Source organism: Corapipo altera, unplaced genomic scaffold (genome assembly GCF_003945725.1).
Source record: "Corapipo altera isolate COAL_440 unplaced genomic scaffold, ASM394572v1 RXGC01000072.1, whole genome shotgun sequence".
NCBI lineage: Eukaryota > Metazoa > Chordata > Aves > Passeriformes > Pipridae > Corapipo > Corapipo altera.
The window spans coordinates 601,469-629,000 of NW_020884943.1; the positions used below are offsets into that span (position 1 = coordinate 601,469).

Sequence of the window (27,532 nt, forward strand, 5' to 3'; positions counted from 1 at the left end):
ACAGATACATGGACAAGGACACACACAAACATGGACACAGATGGACACACAGACATACAGACACAAGGACACAGATGGACACATGGACATACAGACACAGAAATACACACGGACACGCACAGACCCCCAGGGACAGCAGGGACACACCCACGGACAGACACAGCGTGTCACAGACAGAGACACAGACACAGCTTTGGGTCTCCGAAGGGCAGCTCCGACGTGCTCGGGGTGTCCGTGCTCCTGCCAGGCTTCCCCATCATTCCCGACCCTCCCACGCCCCCGGACATCCCTGTGAACTCACCCGTTTGATGGTCTGCACCACCTCCTGGATGTGGGAGTTGTTGATTTCCTTCTTGGACCTTTGAAGGGAAGCACAGACACCTGTGACCCGGCTGTTGTGTCCCCATCACACCCCCGTCCCTACGGATCCGTGCCACATCCATCCACATGGGTGCTACATCCCCACCGTGTCCTGGCACGCGGAGAACCCGCTGCAATTTAGGAAAGACAAATAAAACACCGTTCTCCAAGGTGTTTGAGACATAAGGCAGAGAATTGGATGCAGAATTCTACTCCTTCAGCTCCACAGGCAGCAGCAGCCCTGCATCCCACACGGACACGGCCCAGGAGCATCCAGCACCTCTCCTGGGCAGCCTTGTCGCTGGTGTTCCTCAGCAGGGCCTGGATCCGCTCCACCCTCCTCGCCTCCAGCCGCTTCTTGATGTCCTTGACGTTGCTGTGGAGAGAGAGGAGAGACAGGCCTGGGCACCAGCACGGGAGCAGCCCTCCATCCCATCCCTCTGGAGCGCTCTGCTGGCCACAAATGCCACCAGGGAGGGGTCAGGCAGCAGAAGGCCTGAAGGTTTAAGAATATTTTAAGTCCTATTTAAGCTTTTTCTGTTTGTTTGTTTGTTTATTTGGGTTTTTTTAAGGGGTTCCTAACAAAGATTCCTCCCAAAGTCAGTGTCCTGCCCTCAGCAGTGGAAGCAGCAGATGCTGAAGGGAAGTGTAAAAAAGAACAAGCGTACAGGAGTTTTCCCCCTCCTCCCCCTTCCCAGTTTCCAGTCTATCCTCCAGCATCTATGCATTTCTCTGCCGTGATGTCACTCACACCTTGGAGTGGAGGAAAGCAAATGCTCTGGTTCCCTGCCCTCCCAGGGCAGAGCTGGGCACTCTCTGGGCTCCCAGGGCCGTGTTTACCTCTCCGCCGTGTCCCGCAGCGCCCGCAGCTCGGCTCCCTGCCTCTCCCTGGCCAGCTCCAGGATCCTGGCAACTTGCTGGTCAAGGGATGAAAACAACATCAAAAGGGAGCAAATAAAAATATATAATTTTTAAACTGAATTACCCGGTATTTACGATGATATCCGGGAAAATCCTAAAGTTGTTTTTGACGTGAAATAAAAAATTAAAATCTGATAAAAAATTCTGGCAAACTAAAACTTTGTTTATGTATCAGCTCTGTGACAGATACTCAATGTGTTCACTACTAAAGGCTCGCTGAATTGACCAGGTGAGATGGGACTTAGTACTACATGGAAAACTTTCAAGTGCAGGTTTTCTTAAAAAAAAAACCTCTCAACTCCCCCCCCCAATTATATTAACAAAGAAAAATTATAAATTATTTTTTTGCTGTGCATTCAACCTTGAAAGCGTGAACTCTCCTTCCACAGGAGGAGTCACTTTTTCCACAAATTTAGTTCTGGGGTTCATCAATGTAGGTTTTCTAGAGACGTTTCTTTAGGAGAGATCACAAGAAACACCAAGGGAAGTAAGTAATTTTTAAAAAAGAATGACGTGAAGTAGTACATGGCTGAGGTTTTTTTTCTTCTGATTATTTAGATTTTCATTTTTAACTGTATTCCTTAAAATGTTCTCAGAAAGAAACTGAATCTTGTTTATTTATTTTAAAACCATTCTCTTAGGAAAGCCCAGGAAAAAACCAAACCAGCAACATGGACCTCCTCTTGGAGAATTACCCAGTTTGATTTTTTTTCTGGAGTAGACCAACTGACTCCCTGTACTACTCCTACATTGCCTTCAGTTTTCCAGCGAGGGGCTGTCCTAGGATCCCTCTCCTGGTGACCCCTGCAGCCTCACCTCCGTGGCATGCTGCTCCTTCTTCCTCCGGATGCCCTCGTGGTGCTCCTGCCCGAGGTGCACGAGGTCCAGCTCCAGCCTCTCCCTCAGCTCCAGGAGCCGGCGATCCACGCTCTCCGCCACTTCCACGGGATTTGCACAGGTACCAACGGCACTCTGGGTCACACTCCTGCACAACACATTCAGTGCTGTGCTGCTTTTGGCCCTGCCAATACAATCCCAGCCTCCTCACCCACTCCCATGGGAACAGCCCAGGGACATATGGATGCTCCATCTTCCTTCAGAGAAGGGGAACCCCTGTTTCTCCTGGGGATCCCTGTTTTGGTTTGGGGAGGTGACCCCTGGGCTGTATTTACCTTTTCTTCTGGGTTTTCCTCACGTGGATCATGCTTTTCTTGCCCTCGTGGCAGATGGACTCTGAGAAGAGCACAGAGTACTTCTGCAGGAGCTCCTCCTTCCGTTTGCTTCCCTTCTGCTCCAGCTCCCTCAGCTCCTTCTCCTGCCTCTTCAGCAGCTTCAGGAAGCGCTTCATCTGCTGCAGCTCAGCCAGGGTGGCTGTCTCAGGCTCTGAAACACAAAACAGAGGATGTTTGCTGTCCCACAGCATTTCTCCACCTGCTGCCAAACCCTCTGGGGTCACACAGGTGGTTTCAGCACTGCCTTTGTTCCTTTTCCTCCCTCTTTCCCTGCCCCTGATGGATGGGGGCATGGGGATGGCCAACATTGCTCTCAGGCCACAGAGAATTATCTGCTCAGGGGAAGTAACTTTTTTGGGACTTGGAATGTGTAAAATGGAGCAGAACATGCAGGTGTGTCTGCAGCACAACTGTGCTGAGCAGGGCCAGCTCTTTCCCAGGGCTTAGCCTGGGCAAAGGGGAGCAAACAGCTCCAACACACATCCCTCAGTGCCCATTCCAACCAGAGCCCTTCTGCTCCACACCATGGGATGCCCCTCACCAGGTGCCGTGTTCTGTCCTGGGGAACAGCTCTCTTCAGGAATAACTTCTAAAAGCTAAACTTAAGGTACATAACAGTTACTTGGTAACATATCCTGGGCAGAGCAGGTTTCCTCTTGTGTCTTCAGATCAGTTTGGTGGCATAATTAGGCCCCGTGTTTGCAGGGATTTGTATCACACCACAGTCAGGCACAGGTGACCCACACATCGTACAGATGGTGCAGGTGTGCTGAAGGGAACCTGGAGCCTCAAGATTCCTGGGATTTGTCTTTAGTGCTGGCTATACCAGGCAGGGCTGGGGCAGGTCTTTCTACTTTGGGAATGCAAGATGACTGACAGTGCCTCAGCCCAGGTGAACAGCACAGGGAGTTACCTGCCATCTGCATCACTTCTAACACGGTTTCATTCCTGGCGAACGCTGCTGCTCCTGAAATCCCAAAAGAGGCTCCTGTTAATGCCCCATCCTGGATGTTCAGAGGTTGGAAAGGGACAGTGGAGAGCTCACCAGAGCACAGGCCATGTGAAGGATTTTGGTGTGAGGAGTTAATGAAGCTGCCAAGACGTTGAAGTACTTGGAAGCTCTTGGAAACTTACCTGTGGAGCCATTGGAGGGAGGAATGCTGTGTTTCCCAGCAGAGTCTGGCACCCCATTGGTCTCAGCAGATGGGACATTCCTCTGTGTGCCAGGCCTCTAAAACAGAGATCAGAGGTAAATGAAGGCTTTTTATTCCAGGCTGAATCCATGAAAGGTGCTCAAGAGAACAGAACCTGGAAGAACTCACCTCCCCCGCGGCATCCTTCAGCTTCACGGAGCGCTTGTCCTGCATGTTGAAGAACTTGATGGGGTTGGAGAGGGCAATGGTGAGATCTGGAATCAGACAGAGGGCTTGGCTTGGGCAGCAAACAACCCATGGACCCATTTTCCCTGCCCAGGACAGGACACTGTGGAGAAGGGTCAGTTTGTGTTCTCTGCTTGTAACGAGCTTCCCCCTGACAGCACAAAGGGAGGGGATCACTCTCACCTCAGTCCCATGCTGAGGCCATGGTTCACAACTCTGTTCCCAAAATCCAAAGCCAGGTTCAGACTTTCCTCACCTGCACAGTTCCGTGCTCCAATTCCAGTCTAATGCTGTATAAACTTGTGTTTTTTATAAAAATGTGTTAAACCCATCAATTTCTCAGGATTTCCCCAGTGAAAAAGGTTCATTTGTATGAACACAGGGGAGGAGGGAGCAAACGTGAGAAGTATTTACAGGAAGCTGTGTGGCTGATGCTGTTACTTTCAGTGTGGTTTTGGTCACGAATGTTGATCCCTCCAGTAGGGCTTCTGCCCTCGTGCAGCTCTGTCTGACCCTTTTCAAAGGAAGGTCTCTGTACCTCAGTACTAGCAAGGACCTCCCTTCTCTTCCAACAGGGAAGAACACCATTCCCGTGCTCCCTAAAAGCCCTGTTCTTGCCAGCCCCTGAGAGCTGTCACTTCTTCCCTCAAGGAAATCTCTCCCTGGCTCTGAGGAACAGTAGGACTGACCCCCTCAGGTGGGACTCAGGCACAGCTGCAGTGGGAGCATCCACGCTCTTCCCACAGCAGCGAGGCTGGGGCGGGATCCTGGCACATGCTCAGTCCCACCCTGACAGGAATGAAGGGTGCAGCAGGAAAGCACTCCCTGGGCTGGGAAAACGCTTCTGGATCAGAGTCTGGACAAAGGCAGAGCCCCCGCCCCGCACATTCCAACATGTCCTTACCTGCCCAAGCATCCGGCACGTAGTCCTTGACCTCCAGGAACACGAAGAGGGAGGGCATGGTGAGGGGCATGTTGCTCTCGCTGCGCAGGCACACGTGGTGGTACCCTGGGACAGAGCAGAGCACTGAGCCGGGCTGGCACAGTCCTGGCCCTCCAGCTGCCACACAAAGTCCCTCTTTCCAGGAGGGCACGGGCAGGATATCCTGGCACTAAGCCAAGGCCCTAACAGGATGACTGCACTGCCTGCAGGAGTGGACATTAAGGAGCCAAACATTCAGCTGTTTGTATCTTCTTTACAGCTCCCAAGGGCACAAAAGCTGAAGGGATTTCCACAGGTTTACCTGAGTGCATTGCAATGACGGGAATGATACGATGGCCAATGAACTTCCCTCCTTCTTCCCAAGCCACGATTTTCAGAGAGGCCAACTCAGGCATCATGATCTAAGAGAAAAGCAGAGTAAGGCACCAGTGCCCTCACCTCTAACTCCTGACAGCATCCTCGTCCTCCTCCAAGGACAGCTTTACTCCCTTCTTCCAACCACGCAATTCCAGCTACCCCTTGTCTGTTCTGGGAAATACTGACGGAGAGTTGTTTTGGATACTGTTGTTTGGGTGTTATCTGAGCCTGCCCAAAGCCAGGTCTGGGGTCTGCAGAGAGAAGTCCCTTCTGCTGTCACTGACCTCTCCCAGGGCAGTGCTTGTGGCCTGGGGGGGCTTTAAGGATTTTCTGTCTAAATTACTCTCAAATGTTCTCACCTTCTCAAAAACAAAAGCCTCCTCCTTCCACACGGGGTTAATGGAGTTGGCCGTGGAGGTCAGTTTGGTTCTGTATTTGCGTTTGGTGTCCCTTGGCAACCCAAAGAGCTCCACTTCCACGTAGGTCCTGACGCTGCGCTCCGAGAGGAACTGACCAGAGAGTATCTGCAATCAGGAGAAACAGAGTCAGCAACTGCTGAGGAGAATGAAATACAAGGACCTGCCCGTTCCTTCACCCCAGAGTCTGTTTTTCTGCTCCAGCTTTTCTTTTACCTCCACCCCTGCTTCTTGCTTCAGCACCTCCTCCCTCCCCACCATCCCAGCCTTGGCTGCTCCTGCGTGGCAGATGCTCCTTTTCCATTTTCACGTGATTATGATTAATTTAAAATGGAAACAAGCCCGGGGGTTGCCACGGCAGCGCCATCCCGGGCACCACTCGGGGTTCCTGTGCCCCACGAGCCCCCCGGGTGGCACAGAGGGCTGTACTTGCCGTGACCGACAGGGTGCTGGCCACCACCGCGTCCATGCGGTCCAGGGAGAAGGGGTCGAAGTGCTTGTCGGGGCGGCGCAGGAACTCGTGCTTGAGCAGGTACCCACACTGCCCGTTGAACTCGAACAGGGCCATGTTCTGCTGCATGGGCACGTCTGCGGGCAGAGCCACACCCTGAGACACGGGGCTGGGACAGGGACAGGGACCCCTGTGCCACCAGGGAGCACCCGGCCCCTGCCAGCCATGGCTCACAAAGCCACCCCACAAACTGATGAGGCCTCTCAGCACCCACAGGGAAAAACATGAGAGCAGCTGCCACACGAAGGGAAGTGGTTTGCTTACGCCTGCACTGTAAGGCACGGGCAGAACTGAATTCAAACCTACTTTAAGGAGCACTCACTGCTTCTGGGCACGGATAAGTAGCTGCCTGACTCCTTCCCCCTTTCATTTTGGGCCTCCTCTGAGTCCATCTTCTCTCTGACACTTGTCCTGAGGACACCGTCTGGTGTTTCCTGCACCAGCCTGCACTGTGTCATCCCCCCAGAACCAGCCTCTCACTCGCCCCCTTTCTGAGTCACTTCCTTTTTGTCTCCTACACTCTCTATACGTAACACACTTCTCCAAGGAAGGAAAAGGGGTAAGGAATAGCTTTCTCTGGAGGCTTTTCTTTCTTTCTCATGCTGGTTGTGCAGCAAGGAAAGGCCCTTGCTCCCTGTTCAGGTCAAAATCCTGGACACAATGACACAGCCAGGGCAGTGCTGTGGCCAGATGGAGCTGCACCTCTGCCTGGTAAAGGGACAGCAATTCAGGCAGAGGGCTGTAGGTGTGTTCAGGGATGTAATTCAGTGGGACATCGTGGAATGGGACACTGGGGACAGTGCCTGGACACAGGGGGAAGTGGGGGTGTGCTGGACATGGAAAAGTGCTGCTGGGGGAGATGGACCCAGTGGAGAACAGCACTTGGGAGAAGGCACTTGGAATAAATAACACACCAAGGAAACAGCAGTGAAGGAAGAGACAGTGAGCAGGAGCACCTGGGGATCAGGAGCACCCCAGGGACGAGGAGAACCCCAGGGACCAGGAGCACCCATCCTCACCCAGCTGGTGGCTGGAGGACCCTCAACACTCACCCATGGTCTGGAAGTTGAGTGCCACCATCTGGCAGCCGACATTCCAGAACATCTGGGGCAGGTAGTTGGACGAGTCCATCCGGGTGCCTTTGGGGTAAATCCGGCTCATCTGCCGCTTGTTGTATCTGTGGGGGCTCCATAGGAAACAAGTCTGGAGTGCTCCCAGTGTGCCCTGGGACCAGCCCACACGTTCCCATTATAACTGTTTAACCTCTGCTACCAAACACTCGGAGCCTTCCAGACAAGAGCTCAGGCAAGCCCAGGCTCCTTTTCCATACCCTTCCCACTTAAGGACATTGACTACTGCAGGATGCATCCTATCAGGAATCTCTCTGGAGAGCTCCCAAACCCCCCTGGAAGATCCCATGTCTCCAGCACCTGCACACTTTCTAGCTCTGATGAAGAGTCTACCAGGTCTGGGAACCAGGAGCCCTGTGGATATGCCTAATCCCAAGATCCAGCTTAACTCTGACACTCCAACCCCCCCAGAACAAGGGTTGCCAAAAGGATACTCTACAAACTGCACGGGGAACTTGCTCAGGAGGTCATAGGCCTTCAGTTCCGTGAAGGAAGAGATGACATAACTGCGGTTCTTCTCTGGAAGCAGGAGATGACGAAGCATCAGAGGAAAGGCACACCCAGCCCCTGTCCTGCTGTGGGCACCGACGGGCCCAGGAAACACTTGGGCTGGATTCCCAAGGGACCGAGCCAGACTTACGGGCAGAGACCTCGAAGGAGTCGAATTTGATGGGCTGGATGTAGTTCACCAGGCTGGACATCTCCTCGTACGCCGTCACCTCCAGGCCGGCTGTGCCCTGCACGAGAACATCCCAGGGGAGACATGTGAAGAGACCTTCCCTTGGGAGGAAACAAACCCCACCAAGGCTTCCCAGGGGAAGAGCTCCGGGGGCTGCCCTGACCAGAGTGCTCCAGTTTGGCTTCCCAGTCCTACAGCTCCGTGGTGGGCAGGGCACGGAGTTTCCAGGCAGCTGGGCAAGAACTGAACTGGGGCACATGAGATGCTCCAGTCAGGAGGTACAAAGCCCAGGACTTCTTTAACCCCTCAGAGCATGGAGCCTGGGAGAAACTAGGGACACCATTTTCCCTCCTCTCCAAGGGATACCAGGGAGATAGAAATGGGAAATGGATGTTTTCATTCACAGGAATGCTGATCTCCTCCCTCCCACTTCAGCAACAGCACTTTTTTTAGTAACAACTTCTATCAGACCAAGGCTAAGGAGCCCAGAGGCAAACAGCTATCTCCAAATCACGTGGAGTGTCAAAGGCAGAGTCAGCAATAACAGCTCCTCTGCCACATTCTCTGTGCTTGCAACAGAATTTCTCTCATTCAGTTTCTCCTGCAAAAGGGAGCCCCTGACAGGTTCATTCCCCTTTGCATTTTGGGTTCATCTCCACTCAGTCAGGCCCAGAGAACATTGGAAGCCAAACAGAAAAGGAAGAGAACCAGCAGTGACAGTACCTCATCCGACTGCATCTTTTTAATTTCCTCTTCATCCAGGTTTCCGAGCTGTTCATCCTCCTCCTCTGGCTCCTCTTCAGCCACATCACCTGCCCAGACTAAGCACAGAGGCCACATCAGTGGTACCTCAGCAGGACACTGAGACAGGTGCAGAACCTCACAGCCAAGTCATCAGCAGCAGTGAGGGGCAGAATCCCACAGCTTTACTGGCCAAATCCAAATATGAACTGACACACTGTGGATCAGCACACCCTGGAGACCAAAGTGCTCCTCCTGTGGACTCCTCTCACACCCAGGAGTGACAATCAAAGGGTTGTTTTCCCACCAAGGTCACATGTATTTTTAGAATAAATGTCCATTTCCAGGTGTCCCCTTGTCCTCTCATGACTTCATGTGTTCATATCATGACAAGGACTGTTCTCCCACAGGGGTCCTGAGCCCAAGGGGTGATAGGAAGGGAGGAGAGAGGAGCTGAAGGTTCTATAAACCTCCAAGACCCTCAGGGTGGAGAAATGTGAGCTGTGGTGAATTTGTGGTCATCAGAGATCTACAAGCAGTAACCCATCATCCCCCTTCCCCCAACCCAAGGACCAGTGGGTATCAGTGAATCACCAAGTCATGGTCTTTTTTTGGTTGCAATAAGTGTTGAAAATATTCTGAAGATTTAACTTCTCTTCCAAGCTTATGCTGCTGCTTAACTGGATTAGGGAGTAGTGCTGGCTCGCCCCAAGGTGGTATTGGGAGATTTGGAAGGTTTTGCCCTTCTAGCTCTGCTAGTCCCACTTCCCTTCAGACATACCAGTGTCTTCAGCATCCACAGGGGTTGGCTGCTCAATGATTTCTGGTTCCACATTCTTCCCTTTCTTCAAAGAGTTCTGCCTTTTCCCATATACAGATTGGTTCTTTTTATTCTTAATCAAGATTTTCCCTAAGAGGTCCTTAGGACTCGGCAGAGGAACTCCTGGCTTCAGCTGCAACAGATAAACCTCATCACAGGGAGAATTCAAACACTGCCCTCTCCTGTCCCTCTGACCAATTCCTGCTGTATGGACACATCTCTCCCCCACTGGACACTTTCTTTCCTCCACCTGCCAACATATCCCATCAGATTCACGCAGATTTTCCCCAGGATTTCACCTGTAGCTGCAGAGCAGTTGCAGCACCACTGTGTCACTGGGCCAACAGAAATACCTGCTGTACAGGTCAGCTGAACACTGGGGTCAAGTGGATGGGGAGCTTTACTGAGCTATTCCTGGCACTGCCCTGCCCATCTAGGCCTGGAAGGGAATATTTCCAGGCCCTTGTTCCCCTTTCCAAAGCAGGGGCTGGCAGAGAGAGCTGAACCAGTGCTGTGTACAAAGCACATGTGGTACCCCTGGCACAATTTGGCCACCAGAGCTCAGTGCCCAGAATCCCTCAGGTCAGGGTGTTAAACAAGAGCAGAGTCCCAGGAGTGCTCAGGAAAACCTCTGTGGCAGTCCTCCACCCATCCCTATGAACCAGGACAGGCAAACTCTGTCTTCTCCTGGTAGCCTCCAATTAGTCTTCCTTAATTAATTGCTAAAATCTAGGACATTTTTCTCCTGCCTGTTGCCACCATGGACTGTTTGTCCATGGCATCACATTCTCTTTCACTTTTTTCCTTTTGTCTGTTGTGGCACCTCCCAGCACCAGGAGTGACAAGTTTTCCAGAAGGCCTCTCCCTGGCCTCCTTGCCCAGCTGCCCCTCACCGGGTGTTTCTCCAGAGGCTCTGTCAGCAGCATGTCTCCAAAAATGGTCCTGCAGTACTCGGCCATCTTCGCCTGCTGCTTGGGCCTGCAGGAGACCAGGCAGGAGTGAACGGGGGAGAGACGCCCCAATCCAGAGCTTGGCATGAGCCACCACCTCATGTACTGTACCCAGAAACCACCCAGTGCCTTGGCTCAGCCGTGCAGATGTTGAGGTGCCATTCCCAGCCCAAATCCCATGTTCCCACAGTGCCACCCTGAGCTGAGAGGCTGCACAGTTGTGGCCACGCCACTCTGCAGGTTATGGCTCGTCCTTCAGCTCTGACCCATCTCCAGTTGTTTCAGAAACCTCAATCAGTGTTTCGTGTCAGCTCAGCACTCACTTCAAACCCAGCAGCCCTTGCCTGTGTCCTTTCTGCTCTGGACACAGAACACGGTTCTCCCGAGCACTGGATACTCACGAGTCCACGTGGTTCTCGAAGGACAGGATCACAGGGTACAGAGATGTTTTAAAAGCACTCTCTGCAATGGCCTCGATGGCATCCTGAGGGAAAGGCCAAGGTCAGAGCTCAGCACTCATTAATAACAGAGACACAGCTGCCCTCCCACTGAACACACTCCAGAATTGTCATTCTCTGGATCATCCCTTCAAAGTCACTGAACTTCTCCCAGTAGGAAGGTGAGAGGTGTCACCTTTTTCACACTTGCCCAGATTTCCAGCTCCAGGGCATAAAACCTGCAGCTAAACTCAACAGCTTGCATAAAAATGCAGTTGAAGATGTAGGAAGATGAGGCTTTGGTTTGGCTACACAGTTCAGTGTATCCAGCACTGAATGTGAGAGTGTCTGGCCAGAGACAAACCCCTGCCCCAAACCACTGCTCTGTGCACCCTCAACTGATACAGAAAGGTGTGTGCAGCACCAGGCTAAACCATGTCATACCCTATCCATACCTGCCTCTGAACCTGCCCAATTTTCTATAGTTTCAGCTGCTTCCAAAACCCTTCTGCCTCGCAGCAGAGAGTTGGAGTGCTCAGTCACCAGCTGTGCTGACATTTCAAATGCAAATACCATGGAAACCTTCTCAGCATTAATGATGTAAGAAAAAATAACCATATTTTTCCCAAGTCCCCGTTAAGCTGCCACAAACTATGCACTGTTTTCCTTCTGGTACTGCTAATTGGCAAGGAAGTACCATTTCCTCCTTTGCAATTACAGTCCCCGCTCATCCCCAATCCTGGTTCAGCCATGACCTCAGAATGGAGGGAGGCTGCCACAGCTGCTCCTCCATGGACCACTCGGGTCTGCCACAGGAATCTCAACGCTCTGAGAAGTTACAGAGCTACTAAAAGGCCCTAGGAATAGTAGAACAGGGGGAGAGGTGTGGAGGGAAAGGTCTGTTGTGTATCATTATATACTATGTAAAACCAAATCCCAGCACATGCTGTGTTAACAGGTTATAATTTCCTTGAGGAACAGTCCCAGGCTGCAGCAGAACTCTGCAATTACAGCAGCTACAGCTGCCACTATTTCTGTTCTCTCTGCACTGAACTGCTGTGCAAAAAGCAGCAGTGGCACTGCAGGGCTTGGGAAATTACTGACACCAAGTACGACATTACCTCTGACCTTAAGGACTGGTTTGTTTAGTTGCTTTTTTTCCCCCAACATAAATATTTTAGTAACAATGAAGTGTGGGAAGTGGGGGGAAGATACACGAGAAAAACAAAGAGCTGTAAGAAGAGTCTCCAGTGCCTCTGCCTGTTGGCAGCAGCTGTGTAAAGAGGTGCAGAAAAAATCAGTGTGCTGCATTGATCTGTAACCTGTCAGCTGTGGAAAAATGCCCAGTATTGCCAAGGGAGAAGCAGACTTTGTGCTGTGCTTCCAAAGCCTGGGAGCTGAATCCTCAGGGAAGCCGGCTGCCCACAGAACACAGTGCAACACTCAGGTCACTAGGAAGGAACTGAACCCTATTCCTCCAAAAGGCACCACGTGAGGGTTTCAGCCACAGAAACCTGCTGCACACCAGAATATACACTCATTTGAACCGTGTGTTTTCTAACAGCCATCCTGTTTGTTCACCTATCCACAAATCCACCAGCCTGTGCTGTCCAGCGCAGACACATCTGCTCAGCCATCCCTCCTTGGCTTCCGCCTGACTTCCCGCATTTCCCTTGGTTAGTCATCCATCTTCCTCCAGCTATCCACCTCTCTGCTCCTCCTGCTCCAAAAACACACACAAACTCCAACCTAGTGCCCATCTGTTCGCCTTTCCTCCTCCCCACACATTCATTCCCTCGCCACCTCCATTAGCCTTTTCCTCCCTCTGCCCATCCCTTTGGCAGCTCCCCAGCCTGGAGCCAGGTAGGGGAAAGCATCCCTGGAGAAAGGCCCTCCCCACCTTGAAGAGGATCTCTGTGGTCATGGTGAAGCCGTGGGTGATGATGGGCTCCTCATCTGGGGGCCGGCCCTTCCAGCAGTCCAGCTCCACGCAGCGGCAGCCGGCCAGGAGCGCCTGCCGGTACATCTCGGGAGAGGAGATCCCGGAGAACTGCCCAGCTGCGGGAGGCAGGCTCAGCCTTAACTCCTCACACGGACAGGAGCAGCAGGAACCCCTGTCAGCCCCCAGCAAGAGGTCTGCAGGCAGAGGGTGACACTCCCCCTCACACAGTGTTCAGAGCCCACCCCAGCCCTCAGCTCCCCAAACCCCACTGCCCGTGCCATCCATCCATCCCTCCCTGGGATGGTGCCTCCCTCAGGAACGGCCCTTACCTGTGAGATAGGTGTTGTGTGAGGAATTGATGAAGTAGTGTGAGAGGGGCTGGGTCATGTCCTGGTACAGCAGCAGCTTGTCCAGAGCGACCACGTTGTTCTCAGGGCCACAGAGGAACCAGACCATCCCCTCTGGAGAGAGCTGCCCTGCATGGAAAACAGAGCTGGCAGCAGTGCCCACACAGAACAGATCTGGCACCTCCCTGCTGAGGCACCTCAGCACAGGGAGATGTGGGAGCCAGCTAACACTCCCCTAGGAAGCAGGATGGCAGAAGGCACAAGATGCTCTGCTCTTCCATCCCAGCTCCAGAGCAGGACCTCTGGGCTGAGGCAGACTCACCTCTCTGGATGTTGATCCCGCTGGGCTCGTACTTCTCGATGAGGCTCTGCACCTGCTCGGGTCTGGCTGGAGGGAACAGGCTGTCATTGAGGCGGGAGTCTCGCTGCTTCTTGTTGATAAACTTGGCCAGGTGCTCTTTGGTCATGTAGGGCTTTGCTTTCAGATGGCTGTGGGGAGAGAATCCCAGAGGTAAAGTCTGGGAATTACCCAGGAAACCTCTTCACAGGAGAGAGATTGGCCATTCCCCAGGTTAGCAGTGGGGTCCCCCTCCCTGGGCCCACACATTTCTGCTTTGTCCACATTTCTTTCTGTAAATGATGCTTCCCACTGTGCCCTTTCTTCTTCCTCATAATTCCGTACTGGGAACAGCTTGTACTGAGGGGAAGACAAAGCATATTTTGAGGCTCTAACCTGAACTCTAAAAAGACCCGAATTTCAGAGCATTCACTGCCTGCCCTGTAAAATCAAGTCCATGTAAGAAGTCACAGATTTAGGTACTTGAAAAGCAAAAGGCCCCTGGGTACTTGTGAGATCTGTGGTTCTCACACTGCCTCCGTTTGGGGCTGGTCACAAGCAGTGTCACATGGGCATGACCTAGTGCTGACTTGGGCTCAGCCCTCCTGCTGGGGACAGTTCAGGGTCCCCACAGCGCAGGGAGGTCTCATCCTTTCTGTCCAGGCTGGAGGCTGGGAGTGAAGGTGTTGAGTGACCCTGTTCCTGCCCTTCTGAGGCTTCAGACCAGACAAACCACGTGGGATTAAATCCCTCCCTTTCTGTCTATCTGTTGCCACAGGAGCTCCAGTTCTGGGCTGTGGTTTGAGGGAAACTCACTGTGAGGTGAATATCTCATCGATCTCGGGCCGGGGACACAGATTCATCAGGAAAGTCTTGTACACGGGCTCCGGGAAGTCCTCTGGGTTGATGGCATCATTCTGAGAACACAGAGAGGACGTGTCAGGACCACAAACCTCTCCTTAACACTTCCTTGGGCCAACACAAGTGACTGGAACATCCGCCCAGGTGCTGCTGCTCCCTGTGCCACCCAGTGCAAGTGTTCCTGGAATACAACCAGAACTGGCCCCAGCAGGCTGCAGTTAAGGCCTGACAGTGGTAAAGAAATGGTTTCACACCATCTGAGAGCATCTGGGCTGGTGGTTTTTCACACCCAAGGGCACCACAGTCAGGGCAGGCAAAAGGATCTCTCTCAAGCCAGCAAGGCCTCTGGGTACCCAGAGAAACCCTTACCTTGCCCTTTGGGAGGTGACAAGCACTTAGTGCTGCTTCCACCCTCTTCCTGTCTGCAGGGAACATCTGAAAAATACTGATGGGGAGGACAGGGATCACAATGGAGCAGCAAAGAGAGCAGGAAGGCTGGGGCTGCAGGCAGTGCAGGACACTTCAAATGCACAGTGAGGGAGGTTGATGGACCAGGGCACACAGATACTGTTTTTCCAAGGGAGTAACAGAGGTACTGAGTCTGATAAACCTACAGAGGGTTTTCCAGCTGCTGATCTAATGCAGAAGTTCTGTATTTCTGCTATGGACTCTGTAAGAGCCCTGTGACTCTTAAAATCCCTCTTCCCTGTCCCACCCTCTTGGAGGTGCTCCCTGTGGCAGCAGACCTCATGTCCCCAGTTCCCAGGACACTTCCGCCCACCAGACACTATCCCCCGTGGGAGCTGGCACTGGCAGGGAATTGCTCTGTAGTCAAGGCAACATTCAAAAACTCCAAATAAACGTTCTGCACATTTGCTGCTTTGAAAGAAGGCAACATTTTCTGGAATCAGAGGCTTTCCATGAATTCAAGGAACAAACTCATTGCACAGGCAGAGACCGGGATACTACACGACTACTGCAGGAACCAAAGCTCCTTTCCAGTGGGGAAAGCTGGGACTGGTCTGCAGGGCACAATTCCCTGGGTCAAACCTTCAGCTTAAAGTAGCTGGAGTGTGTAGCAGGAACACGAACTGAACCCTCCCTCATTTCAGACCATCCCAGGCAGCAGCACTGTGCTCTCTTCCGTGGACAAATTGAGGCTCAGCTCTCATAAGCTCCCGGCATCCCTGGTGCTCACAGGCAAACAGGGACCAGGGAGTGTCCTGTGCTGCCAGGTGGGAGTGCTGAAGGGGCTGCAGCAGCTCATGCAAACCCAGTGCCCTTTGCAAGGCAAAACTGAAGCAGCCCTGGCATGATTCCAAAGGGATTTACATGTCTAAAGAGAAAGGCAGATGCTCGTGGAATTTTCAGAATAATTCAGACATGGAGTTTTGAAAGCCTTACATTTATCTGCACCTGGAGATACTGAGTATTTTTATAAGTCTGGCTCTTAGTCTGGACTATTCAATGGTCTGAACTGTTACCATTCTGCAGGAAATGGGCACTGAGGAGAGGTACAGCCTGTACCAGATATTCTTTCTCGTTGTTTCAGAGGAATAAGCCGGTTCCCCTTGCAGCAACGCTGCTCTGGCTTGCATTTTAAAGATCAATTCAAAGCACTCTTCCCTAGTGTGTTATTCATTATAGACCTATACATTTTTAACAGCCCTTTGATGAATACGCTGGTTTCCGACAGAATGAAATTCTGCTGGTAGGTGGTTTAGAAAACAAATAACAGCAAATGTTTCCTGCTGAATAAAGCTCAGCCGTCCAGGGGCCCAATCAGCCAGCACAGCCCTAATCCAGCACCTTCTGCCACACAGCACCCCCCGGGGAGGGTGTTTATTAGGGGTGATCAGTGCCCGCCTTTGTGATGCTGTGACACAGCTCAGCCCTAAAGCAGAGCCGTTCAAAACCTCCCAAATGCTCTGCCTGCAGCTCCTTATTCTTAAACAAAAGGTAATTTATGTATATCCTGCAGGCTGAGGGATGGCAGAAGTGGAGAAGGACCGGTGGAGAAGAGCTGGAGTGGTCACACGGGAGAAAAGGAGACAAATCAAAGCGAGTGAGCACCACTTCAGGCGAGCTGGGGAGCCCAGCAAAGAGCTCTCCAAATCCAGAACTCCTCACAGGAACGGCAAACTGATCCTACACCTCACCCAGGTATCAACTCAGATTTGCAAAACAATCTGTGATCAGAATTTTACCAGAGCTGCTTGGTTTTGTTGATTATTTGTTGGCAACAGCCAGGAAATGAGATCTATGGCTGTTTAAGGCCATTTCTTGTTGTAAATGGAGGCCAAAGTCCCCTTTCCCAAATTATGTCCCTGACCCAAATTATGTGCCAGGTCCTGGGGAGGAACCAAGGTGCAGCGGGAGCCCTTCCATGGCCTGAATCCAGAGGGAATGATCTCTACCTCTTAGATGCAGGAAAAACAGGCGGTTGAAGCCACTGGGAACCATCCTCTTACCACCTGCTCTGCCTCTAGTCTGACTGAACACACAATAAAACAAACATCCACACTCACTTCCTGACAGGAATCTTCCCCTCTGCATTCAGCTGCATCTTCAGCTTCACCAGGCTGTGGAAAAAAAACCCAAACAAGATTATGAAAATGTACATGTACAGTCTTGGAGATCCTATTAATAAAGAGAGAGAAAAGATATGTCATTGGGGAAAAAAAATCTACCAGTGAGCTGAAAATCAGAGCCCTGCAGAACTTCAGCTTTACCCTGGCCTGAGCCAGGCCTCGGTCTGGCGGCTGCCAAGGGACCTGGATGCTAAGAAGTCTTTTTTCCCAGTACAGACAGAAAGGAGCCAGGTGTTTCAGAGAACAGATCACTCACATCTTCTCCAGGAAGGTGTAGCGGGAGGCGTTGTAGGTGAGGGGGTTGCGGACGATGGCCAGGATGTCGTCAGCCCAGCTCTGGAACACACACACAGGCCACAGGCACTATGGAACTGCTCTGGGACACACACAGCACACATGGAAAGGGGACAGAATTCCCAAATGGTCTGGGTAGGAAGGGACCTTACAGCTCATCCAGTGCCACCCCCGGCCACAGGTAGGGACACCTTCCACCAGCCCAGGTTGCTCCAACCTGGCCTTGGACACTTCCAGGGATGGGGCAGCCACAGCTTCTCTGGGCAACCTGTGCCAGGGCCTCACCCCCCTCACAAGGAAGAATTTCCTCCCACATCCACTTTAAATCTACTTGTTCCAGTTTAAAACCATTGCCCCTTGTCCTGTCCAATACTGCTGGGCTCCAAATCCCAACATCTGTGCCCTGAGCTTGGCTCTGTCACCTTCCTCCTGCCTACAGATACCAGCAGCTGAAACTTTGCCACTTCTCAGCTTCTGTTCATCCTTACAAAACACACAAAGGACAACAATGACTCACTAAGTACCTTCTACTGGTCCTTCTCCATGCAGGGCAGAAGTTTCTAGAACTACAGAGGACCCACACCTGACTGGAGCACAAACCTGCTTGTTTATAACCTTGTCAGTAGCACTGACAGGGCTCAAGGTCCTCTCCTTTCCTCCTCCCCACTGAATACCCCAACCCTTAGTGGTTCCCAGTGCTTCCATACCCTCAGGATCCAATACCTTGCCAACATTCTCCTTGTAGGACACAAAGTTATGGAAAGTGAGGTCAACCATGTCAGGGCCGGACACAATGGTCAGGGTCTTCAGAAGGAAGGTGCTGTGAGGATAATCCAGGTTAAAAACCTCTCGGAGCTTCTGGCACTACCAAAGAAACACAACAGAGGGGGATGATGGGAGAAGGAGGGAAAAGCTGCATTCAAAAAACCAGGCCCCAATCCAAACATTGACCCAAATCCACGGCAAGCTCCTCAAGGGTTGCAAAACTGTTTAAGGCAATCTTCCTTTCCTTGGCTTCCCTTATTTTTTGTCTTTATTCTGGATTACCTGCATTACCTGGGACAAGCCCCCGTGACAAACACCACAAATGCTGTTTTGGTCTGAAAAAGGCACAGTTGGAGACTGCCCTTAAAGAAATTCCTTCTGGAACTCTGGGATGGACATCCAGATAAGCAGAGGAGAGTTTGGCCTGCTCACACCAGAGGTGTGTAACAGGGTGATTTTGTCAAAACACACACTAGGAGAGTCTTTCTGATTAGTGTGACACCTTTACTTGGAACCTCCCTCCACAAGAAAGATAATTTTTGGGACCCCAGTCACTGCAGGGCTGGGCTGTCTCCCTCCAAGCTTCATTTTCTGCTGTTGTCAGTTGTTAACAGTGGTTTTTTTCCATAGCAATTCCAGTATCCTACAGCAGTGGCTCACCAGGGATTTGTTTTGTTAAGTATAAGGCTCATCCGATTAGCGGTACTTGGATTTCAGCACCATATCTAAGTATTTATAGAATCCTTTAAATTATTCAGCATTTTCTGCATTCCTACGTGAGGTGTTGCCAAGCCAAGGTATCCCAGAGTTCTACTGGTGGTGCTGTTTAGAATGGAAAGACAAAATTCCCACTCCTCCAATAAAGCACAGCAATTCATTATCTGAAATGCAGGCTAAATCCCTGTCCAAACAAACAGGGCACTGTCAGAGCACCTGCTCCTTCAGAAACAGGGCAAAATCCACAATCTGGGACTGTCAGAGCAGGTCAGACTGGGATGTTAAACTGGAGCTGGAATCTAAGCTCAGGTTCAGGCACCATGTGTCTGCACCACGCCACACACAGAGCTGCACAGACATTTTATAAGGAACTGCTGTTTTTTCCACTGCAATTTTCCAAATTTCTGGAGCATTTCCAATTCTGACACATCTATAGCAAACAGGTATCTTTAGGAAAAATGGGATGGGCTGGATTGTAAATCAGGATCACCTGACCACTGTCTCTCCCTTTTAAAAAGCACCTCTCCAAGGGAGTAACTCTGAAACCTGCTTAATCCCAGAGCATTTGGAGGGAGGGAAGGGGGAGCACTCACCCAGCAGAAAATGTGCCTGTTTTCTGCTAGGGAATTTCTCCCGTGGCTCATTTTCGCCTCGTGAGCCCTTTTCCTTGGCAGAGCTGAGCACCACCCACACACCCCCCTCTCCTGCTCGTGGCAGCTCCTCCACGGAGCTTCACTTTTCAGTACCAGCAGCAGAGGGCTGGGGTTTTAACTCCAAATTAACTTCATCCTGCAAAGCCAGCGGTGTTTGTTCACTCCAGGGCTTCACAGGAGATGGGGCCCAGACAATGGAGAACTTGTGGTTGTGCTGAACTCATTTCCTGTATTTGTTACCCGGGGCTCCTCCCAGCCCTTCCTTCTCCACACGCTGCTCTCCTGCAGACACTTGTCACCTGGTTCTTCAAACCTTCCTGCCCAGCCATGACCCCAGCAGGACAAGTGCTGCACCAGAGCTTTTGCCTTCATCCAGGCAGGGATGGATCCAGCACCCAATGGAGATGGGGAGAGAGGACCAGAGACTGTGTCCAGGAGCTCTGAACCTCCACAACCTGCACTCCTTCAGCACCTTGTGCTGCAGCTTCACTCCAGAATTACTCAGAGTCACCTTGCAGGTGGCCATAAAGGAAAAATAGGAATTGCTGCATGAAAGGCAGGACAAGGATATTAGCCATGCAAATCAGAAGGGAAACATGCTCGGCAAATCCACTTTAAAAAACCCAAACAAGCAGAAAACAACCCACCAGCAGAGCTGAAACACAGTCAGCTCCCATTTCACATCCCACCCTCCTGATTTCCCTAAAATCCTCAGCTGTACAGAGCAGAGCCACAGTCCAGAGAAAAGCAAATTCTCATGCAAATACAAACAAAGAGCCAGAGCCAGATGCAAGACAGAGAGGGATGGTCCTTTCTCTGCTTGGAAGGGGACAGAGCCGAGTGCCAGCGGGAGCTGCCACAGCCACACGGGTCACTGCGCCCTGAAAGATGTGTGTCCTGTGGCACTGAGGACAGGACAGCAAGTCTTCTCTTTTGGAGAAGAAAGGTCTTGTTTGGTTGTCAGAAGGGGAAAAGGAAGCACCTGAGGAATTTCCAACGTCTTTGACTCTGGAGGTACCACTCCTGTCCCCCAAGCTGGAGGCAATGGCTGGGAGCGGGGAGGACCAGCCTGTCCCTGTGCCAACCAGCTCAGGGACACAGGCAGCCCAAAACCCGCAGGGAAGCACTCCCAGCTCTCAGTGTCTTATCTAAAGGAACTTGAAAATGCAGCAGTACATGGATTCACAGGCACGAAATAACCCATGGGGTTCTGGCATCAAACAGGGACACACTGCCAGGGACAGAGGAGCCTCTGTGTCCTCGGGAACTCCCGGCCCCGTGTGCCAGAGCTCCCACTGTGCAACGATGGAGGAGGCAGGAGGAGGGCCCAGCAAGGCTACTGCTCTCCTTCCCTGCTCAGCTCCTGCTCCCCCATCTATAAATCCTGTGCCAGCCACAGGCTTGTACCTTGCACACACACGGATCAGCTTCTCCATATGGCCCCGTGGGATCATTCTCTACTTGGAGGGCTGGAATGAGACTTGGTTTAGCTCCATCCTGGGCTCACACACGTTGCTGAATCCCAGTCCCAGAGCTGCCCCATCCCCTGTGCTGCAGCAGAACCACTGACCACCCACAGTGTTTACAGCCCGTGGCTCACAGCCCACAGCTCAGCTCCGAGGGCACTGTGGCTGCTCCTGGTGGTTCCTAAACGTTCCCACTCGCTCCTACTTTATCATCTCAAAACATGGTGTGTGACATCCCTCTGTATCATTTTCTCCCTGCACATGTTCAGTTCAGGCTGCATCTCTGGGTTCAACGACACCAGAATGTGGATGGAGGACAGAGGTGGTTTATCCTCATGGCACTCAGAAAGTACAACTTCTGTTCCTATGAGAAGTATGCCTGTCTCAAAGCCAACGCCTCCCGAAACATCTAAACAAACCCCAAGGAGCAGCCAACAGCACAGCAGTCTGGCCTAAAACATCCTGGATTTTGGCCTGAACTATTATTACATTCTCTGTCAGCGTTCTGGGGTCTTGGTGCCTCCAAAACCCCCCAAAATGGAGGAGTCCTTGTTGTCCCTCGTTACCGAAAGGCAAACACAGACCTGAATGTAAATAACAGCCCACTGTGTCGGTGCTGAACTGCACTCCAGAGCTTTTATCTTGTCTCCTGGCTCTTCAAAGGCCCTGCTCAGTCTTATCTCCAGTGCTCTTGAACACACGCCAAGGTTCGTTCTGCCCCGTCTCTCAAGAGAAACTTTCTGTGAAGGAAAACCACGGAGCAGCTCTGGGAGGAGCTCCCACAGCGGGGAGCAGGGGAACCCTGGAGGGCAGGAGAGCAGCATTCCCACTGGGAGGGGGCTCCTCCTGCTGCCAGCCCGCAGTGACTCCCTTTCCATGCCGCACTGGGCATGTCCTGCTCCCCAGACCCTGCTGCCCTGGGATGGGGCCCAGCCGTGACCTGTGCCGGGAGGGAGCGGGGCCCTTCTCAAGTGGTTTTCCGCGGGGGCGCTTTGGTGTCATTCCTCTCGCTGTGTGTGGAGGTCACAAAGGAAAACCCCAAACCTCCTGCTCAGCAGTGGTGGGAAAGTGCTACTGAAAGCAGGGAACTCCCCACATCCACAGGGAACCCCACTCCCAGGGAGACTCACGTCACTGCCATGGGGCTGGAGAGCTCAGGGCATGTTCCACCCTCAAGCCACAGCCCAAACCTGCACGGCCCCTTGCCAAGGAAAGCAGGGGCACTTTCCTTCCTATGGAATTCCCTCAGTCACAGTCCAGTAGGAAAACCAGGCCACAAGCTTTTCCTCAGAGCAGCTGTGGATTTACTATGGAATCACTTACAGGGAAGGGAAAAGGATGCTCCATTTGCTACTGGTGCTACCCAAAGCTCTTCCTACAGCTGTGATCCTGTTCTCCTTGTCCTAAATATGATCCATCAGCCCTTTCTCCTCCACTTTTAGCCATTGAAACAACTGTTTGTGTTAAGTCAGCAGTTCTACCCCACAACCATTCCAAGCCTCCATTCCGCAGCAGGGAACACAGCACTGTGTACATTCTTTCACCCCAAACCAGACTTTGCTTTGTCACACCATGTTTATACCCCTTGTAAGGACGCCCCAGACACAGCTGCCCCCATGTGGAGGGTGTGGTGGTTCCCGTGAAGACATTTTCCCTGCTTTCTGCATTCCTTCGTGAAATTCTGTTCTGGGGAAAGGCAGCTGAACACACCCCTGAGGGCTCTGAGCCAGAAGCATCATGGACAGCACAGCCACGTGTAAATAAGAATTTTCCAGGCCTGGATGGCACACATCTCCCACCACTCTGGTTCAACACCTCTTTCAGTGCCCACACAAGACCTCCCAGCATCCCCTATGGGAAAGGTGGATAAGGAGCCAGCTTAGTGCATTTGACCACATGTTGTAACAGAAATGCCAGAAAACTCCCTGAAATACAAAGGGGACTTATTTCAAACGAAGGGTCCCTGTGAAACGCAGAATTCAAAAAGCACTCGGGATTTTCACAGCACAGGTTGTCATCAAGTGCATCACTTCTGCCTGCTGAGAATACTTAATAAATCGAATACTTAATAAATCCCTTGGTGCTTGACTTTTGCTTCCTTGTTCATCAAAAATGAGCTGTAGCCAATTCCCAGACTGTAAAATACCATCCTTGGCCTGTTACAATGGCTGCAACAGGGCAGCTCCCCTGTCAGACACAGATCCAGGGCCTGGGGAAAAGCACAGGGACAGGGCAAACGCACTGACACCTCCCTGCAGCTCCCAGCGAGCCAGGGTGCAGCAGCTTCCCAAGCCAGAGGCAGCAGCTCACATTCAGTAACCCCCAAGGGCATTTCCTTCTCACCTTGACTTTCTGCACTCACAGAAGTTTCCAGGGCTGGGGCAGGAAGCATCCCATGGCACGGTGGCACGAGGCGGGACAGCAGCACCTCCTGCTTGTGCCACACCCACCTCTGGAAAACTCCCCTTGAGGTGAACTCTCACACTGGAAGAAACCCTGAGGAGCTGCTTCAAACCCCGAGTGAGTGCTTCGTGCTCACCTCCTCCATTCAACTCCTGATTTTCCAGCACTCCCAATCCTCCTCCACATCCCCCTCATCTTTTCCCTTCTGCCAGATCACAGTCCCTCCTACTCACATGCTCTTCCCACAGTAGCCACTTGGTTCCTTTATTAATCCTGCTGCTCTTCCCTACCTTTTCCAGCTCTTGCCTCATTCTAGGACAGTAGAATAGCCCAGAAATACGGGTGCATTGGGGGTGCACACAGCAGCAGGATTTCCTAATAATTTCCTTATCATTCCTAACATACAATTTACTTTTTTGGGGCAATCCTGCTGAACAGTGTTGATATTGTACCACACACCCACGGAGTGTCTGAGTACCAACAGTCACCTCAGGGCCTGTTACTGCAGAAGGATGAGGGATTTTTTCTGTCTGCACTGCCTGATTTTTATCTGTATGAATTTTATCACTCACCAGATCATCCAGTCAATCAGCAATTCAAGGTCTCCCTACAAACCAGCGTCACTTTATTACCCCAAATAACTCGGTACCATTGGCAAACTCTGTCTTCTCCTGGCAGCTTAGTCTTCCTTAACTAATTGCTAAAATCTAGGACATTTTTCTCCTGCCTGTTGCCACCAGGACATCCACCCGTGGCCTCAAGACTTCCACCAGCAATTTATCACCTACATCAAAGCCCAATTCATTTTGTAAACAGGTTATTCCTCAAAGTTTACTATCCTAGAAAATACTATCTCATACCTCTCCTTTAAGTTGGCCTTTTCCTTAGGGATCCTGTCCAGAGTGTGGCATCAACTCTACCAGCCTCAAATATTCTATCCTCCCAAATAGTAAAACAAAATCCAGAGAGCTTTTTTTTCAAACACTGTTCCCACAAAACAAGTTGCAGACAAAGTTTTAGGTGCATTGAAAACTCAAATATGTTCCATTCAAGTGAATTTTCAAGGAGAAATCCAGTTTCTCAGAAGGAATTGTGACTTTTAGGGACAGAGATGCTGTTCTTGAGCTCTGCTGTGCCTTCAGCACCCACCTGACGTGGTGTTTAGAGAAATACTGGTCTCGGGAAGCTCTGAAGAGACATTTTCAGAGCAGATTGAGAAAACAGCTGCAGGACTTATGCAAAAGGCTCAGCAGATATTGCAAAACCTTCTCCTTGTGCCTTAGACAGTCACTTGTGTCACCATGGGAGCCACCAGCTCTACTCCTTTGGTTCCTTTCCACCTTCACTGCAGTTTTCTGCTTGCCTTTTCCACACATGAAAAAGTTCAAAACAAACCAAAAAACGGTCCCAGGAAAAAAGTCCTAACAAGGACAACGTTGCTGCAGGAAGCTTAAATTACAGCTGAGACCAAGAGCAAAGCCCTGATCATGTGCTTCCCTTCATGTGCCACCCTGCAAGCAGACCATGTCAAACTATGGCAGGGGGGGGAAAGAAAGAAACTGTTTTTTCTGACAGTGCATTTTCTTCCCTTTAAAGGGAAAAACCCCAGCACACAGGGCTGGAATCTCACTGTAACTCCAGGTTTGGGGGTGCCCTGACCCAGCCTGTGCATCCTTGCACAAGAACAGCTCCAGTGACTCAGTGCAGGAGCATCACAGTCTCCAGCAGGACTTCCCAGGGCAGCAGGGCACTTCGAAAGGGAATTGCTGATATTCCTTCCTCTACCATAGTCTGGAAGTGCCTCTTTTGGGTGCACAGAGGACCCCAGGGAGCTCAGGGACAGGAGTAAAGATGGCTTTTCTGTATTTACATACTTGTGATGCGAGGAGGTAAGATCACCTCCACCTTCTTCCAACACAAATCCAGGACAAGCTGCCTGAGCTTCCGCCAACGCCCCAGGCAGCCCTGTCTTTGCCACAGGAACATCAGACAGAAAGAAGCTGTGGACTCACCTTGGGGATTTTGGCAAACCTCCCCACTCGGGTGTCTCGGATGCTGGTGATATCCAGAATTTCCATTTCCTACAAGAGAGCAAGGACAAGGAAAATAAGGAAGGGCAAAGGAGGAGGGAAAGCACTCCATCCCAGAGCCCCCAGAAGCTGCAAGGCAAGTCTGAGCCAGTGCTTTTCCCGGCAGAAAAGCTGTCCCAGCAGGAACAGGGCAGGGAGGGAAGCAATTCCCATGGAAGACTCTCCACAGCCTTCCCCAGGCAGCCCCTCCACATCTCCACTACTGGCTTGTTGTCATGTCCTTGTTTGTTCTTTTAATATCCAACCTGAATTTCCTTCCTCTGTTACTAATTTTTCTTCTCACTGTGGGTCTGGAGAACAAATTATACTTGTTGCAGCAGATAATATTATTTTCCAAGATCCCAACACGGAACAATGTGGATACCATGTCTTCTGGCTGTATCCCCATTTTATTGTTCAGCAGGACGGGAATTTTACTCCTAATCCCAACTCCTTTCTGAATCCCTAGTGCAAAAGCAGTTCACTTGACTTTAGGAGTTAATCAAAAGCATTTTCCAGGAATGTGAGACCCCCCCCCCCAAGTCTGGGTTCCCTCGTGGCAGCTTTCCCCCGTTCCCCCAGCCCTTTCCCAGGTATCCCACTGAGATATCTCCCTTTTCATGGTGACACCAGCTCCCTTTGCCTCACTTTGTGCTCCACTTCTCCCTGCTGGAACCCTTACAACAGAAATTCTACCGCCTGGAGTGGACCTCGAAAGGTGGATAGGAGTGACAGAGACACCTGAGGGGTGTGACAGTCCCCAGCCCTGTGACACTGCTCTGGAGGACACGGCTCTGGCAGTGCCTGGCCCAGCTGGCACTGGGCACAACCTCCTGGAAAGACAGAGCTCCCCCAAGCCCCTCAGATCCCTGGTCAGGGCCTGTGCAGGACAGTCTCTGCCTCTGCATCTGCCTCAGCATGTAGGTCAGGGGGAGGAAGTGGAGCTGAACCACAGCCCTGCTCTGGAAAGCAGAAGTGAGCCCAGCCTTCCACCAGAGCTCCCCACCACTCGCTGCTGCTCCTCAGTGAGGAACTGAACTCTTCCCTCGTGCTGCCTCTCCCTCCCCTGCAGCAGCTGTGGCCCCTGCTCTGCTCTGGCGGTGAGGACACAGAGCCCTGGGCACTCCCCGCCCTCCACACTGCACGTGGGCACCACAGCACCACGGTCACTGCTCTGGGCTTTTTAATTACAATGTCTAAAGCCCCAGTGAGTCAGTTAATGGACCACTGTCCAGGCTGGGAGAACCCTCTGGGTGACAGGGATATCGACACGACTGTTCTCCACGAAGCCCTTTGATGGAGACCCAAGGAGCTTTGCAGGAGTGAGATGCCAGTGTGTGACAGGTAGGGAAAGGCCACGCTCACAGCCTCACCTCCTGCTCTGTCCTGGCACTGGGAAGACAAACCTGGCACGGAATAACTCCCACCCCTGTGGGGTGTTCCTGCTCAGAGGAATGGCTGTGGCACTTTGTTCCCGAGTGCAGGACTCAGAACTTGTGGTGTTTTCATCTCACACAGACCTGACAGGCTGTTTGGAGCCCAAGGGGTGCAGTGTCAGAGCTCACCTTGTTCTGATGGGTCCAGTACACGTAAAAGCCCTTCGGATCCACTCGGAGAATCACGGGAGAAGCACTTGCTGTTTCCTGATCAAAAAAAAAAAAAACCACAGGAAGAAGGTTGGCACCTGGGATGAACTGGAGAACCCACCATGGGACACGAGGTTCCCAGTGCAAATACAGCCCCAAGGACTGGCTGTGCACACACTGTGAAAGAAGCAGCTGTGGAGACACCCACAAGATAAGATCCATTCCCATCTCCTGTGCAAGCCTGTGCTAAGAGAAGAATCAGTGTGAGCTCTTTGGAGACAGGGATGAGGATTCCTGGTGCCTCTGAGCGTCCCAGCCCCTTCACTCATTGTAGAAGACTCCTTACTGCACTTGCCCTCTGGTGCCACACAAGACAGGATCATAAGGCCTCTCAGCCATTTCTGGGAAGGCTCCAAATTCAATTCATGAAGCTGAAACACCCAGCTGCTGAGATGAAACCAGTAATGAAATCTGGCATTGTACCTGCCACTTGGGTTTGTCAGTTTTTCACTGAACTCATTCTTCACTCTAGAGTGCATCTCTATTTCCAGTTCCAGATCCAATATCTTTGTTATGATGAGCTGCTCATTGCACAGTGCATCACATGTGCTCCTCTTACTCCCTG

General features: G+C 51.7%; 1 protein-coding gene and 1 long non-coding RNA gene across 5 annotated transcripts in view; one reads left to right on the forward strand and one right to left on the reverse strand.

Annotated features, from left to right (window-relative positions):
- Positions 1 to 27,532, reverse strand: part of PLCB2 (phospholipase C beta 2) — a 41,998-nt gene that overhangs the window by 2,703 nt on the left and 11,763 nt on the right. For 2 of the 4 annotated variants that reach the window (XM_027662094.1, XM_027662093.1), the window contains 29 exons: positions 26,887 to 26,964; positions 25,265 to 25,333; positions 17,972 to 18,112; positions 17,211 to 17,290; positions 16,892 to 16,945; positions 14,733 to 14,808; positions 14,319 to 14,419; positions 13,488 to 13,654; positions 13,148 to 13,294; positions 12,777 to 12,934; positions 10,841 to 10,923; positions 10,383 to 10,467; positions 9,451 to 9,622; positions 8,652 to 8,749; positions 7,890 to 7,986; positions 7,684 to 7,768; positions 7,172 to 7,296; positions 6,042 to 6,196; positions 5,552 to 5,716; positions 5,137 to 5,236; positions 4,797 to 4,901; positions 3,836 to 3,921; positions 3,648 to 3,744; positions 3,427 to 3,480; positions 2,454 to 2,664; positions 2,098 to 2,266; positions 1,201 to 1,277; positions 641 to 736; positions 302 to 359 (listed from right to left, as the gene is read on the reverse strand). In XM_027662094.1, the coding sequence (XP_027517895.1) occupies positions 302 to 359; positions 641 to 736; positions 1,201 to 1,277; positions 2,098 to 2,266; positions 2,454 to 2,664; positions 3,427 to 3,480; positions 3,648 to 3,744; positions 3,836 to 3,921; positions 4,797 to 4,901; positions 5,137 to 5,236; positions 5,552 to 5,716; positions 6,042 to 6,196; positions 7,172 to 7,296; positions 7,684 to 7,768; positions 7,890 to 7,986; positions 8,652 to 8,749; positions 9,451 to 9,622; positions 10,383 to 10,467; positions 10,841 to 10,923; positions 12,777 to 12,934; positions 13,148 to 13,294; positions 13,488 to 13,654; positions 14,319 to 14,419; positions 14,733 to 14,808; positions 16,892 to 16,945; positions 17,211 to 17,290; positions 17,972 to 18,112; positions 25,265 to 25,330 (3,108 nt within the window). In that variant the 5' untranslated portion in view covers positions 25,331 to 25,333; positions 26,887 to 26,964. Of the gene's footprint in view, positions 1 to 301; positions 360 to 640; positions 737 to 1,200; positions 1,278 to 2,097; positions 2,267 to 2,453; positions 2,665 to 3,426; positions 3,481 to 3,647; positions 3,745 to 3,835; positions 3,922 to 4,796; positions 4,902 to 5,136; positions 5,237 to 5,551; positions 5,717 to 6,041; positions 6,197 to 7,171; positions 7,297 to 7,683; positions 7,769 to 7,889; positions 7,987 to 8,651; positions 8,750 to 9,450; positions 9,623 to 10,382; positions 10,468 to 10,840; positions 10,924 to 12,776; positions 12,935 to 13,147; positions 13,295 to 13,487; positions 13,655 to 14,318; positions 14,420 to 14,732; positions 14,809 to 16,891; positions 16,946 to 17,210; positions 17,291 to 17,971; positions 18,113 to 19,323; positions 19,929 to 21,433; positions 21,590 to 25,264; positions 25,334 to 26,886; positions 26,965 to 27,532 lie in introns of those variants that run through there. The other 2 variants (XM_027662095.1, XM_027662096.1) reach the window with 2 other exon arrangements.
- Positions 26,807 to 27,532, forward strand: part of LOC113956030 — an 8,791-nt gene continuing 8,065 nt past the window's right edge. The window contains exon 1 of the long non-coding RNA XR_003530722.1: positions 26,807 to 26,817. This is a non-coding gene — a long non-coding RNA (uncharacterized LOC113956030). The remainder of the gene's footprint in view (positions 26,818 to 27,532) is intronic.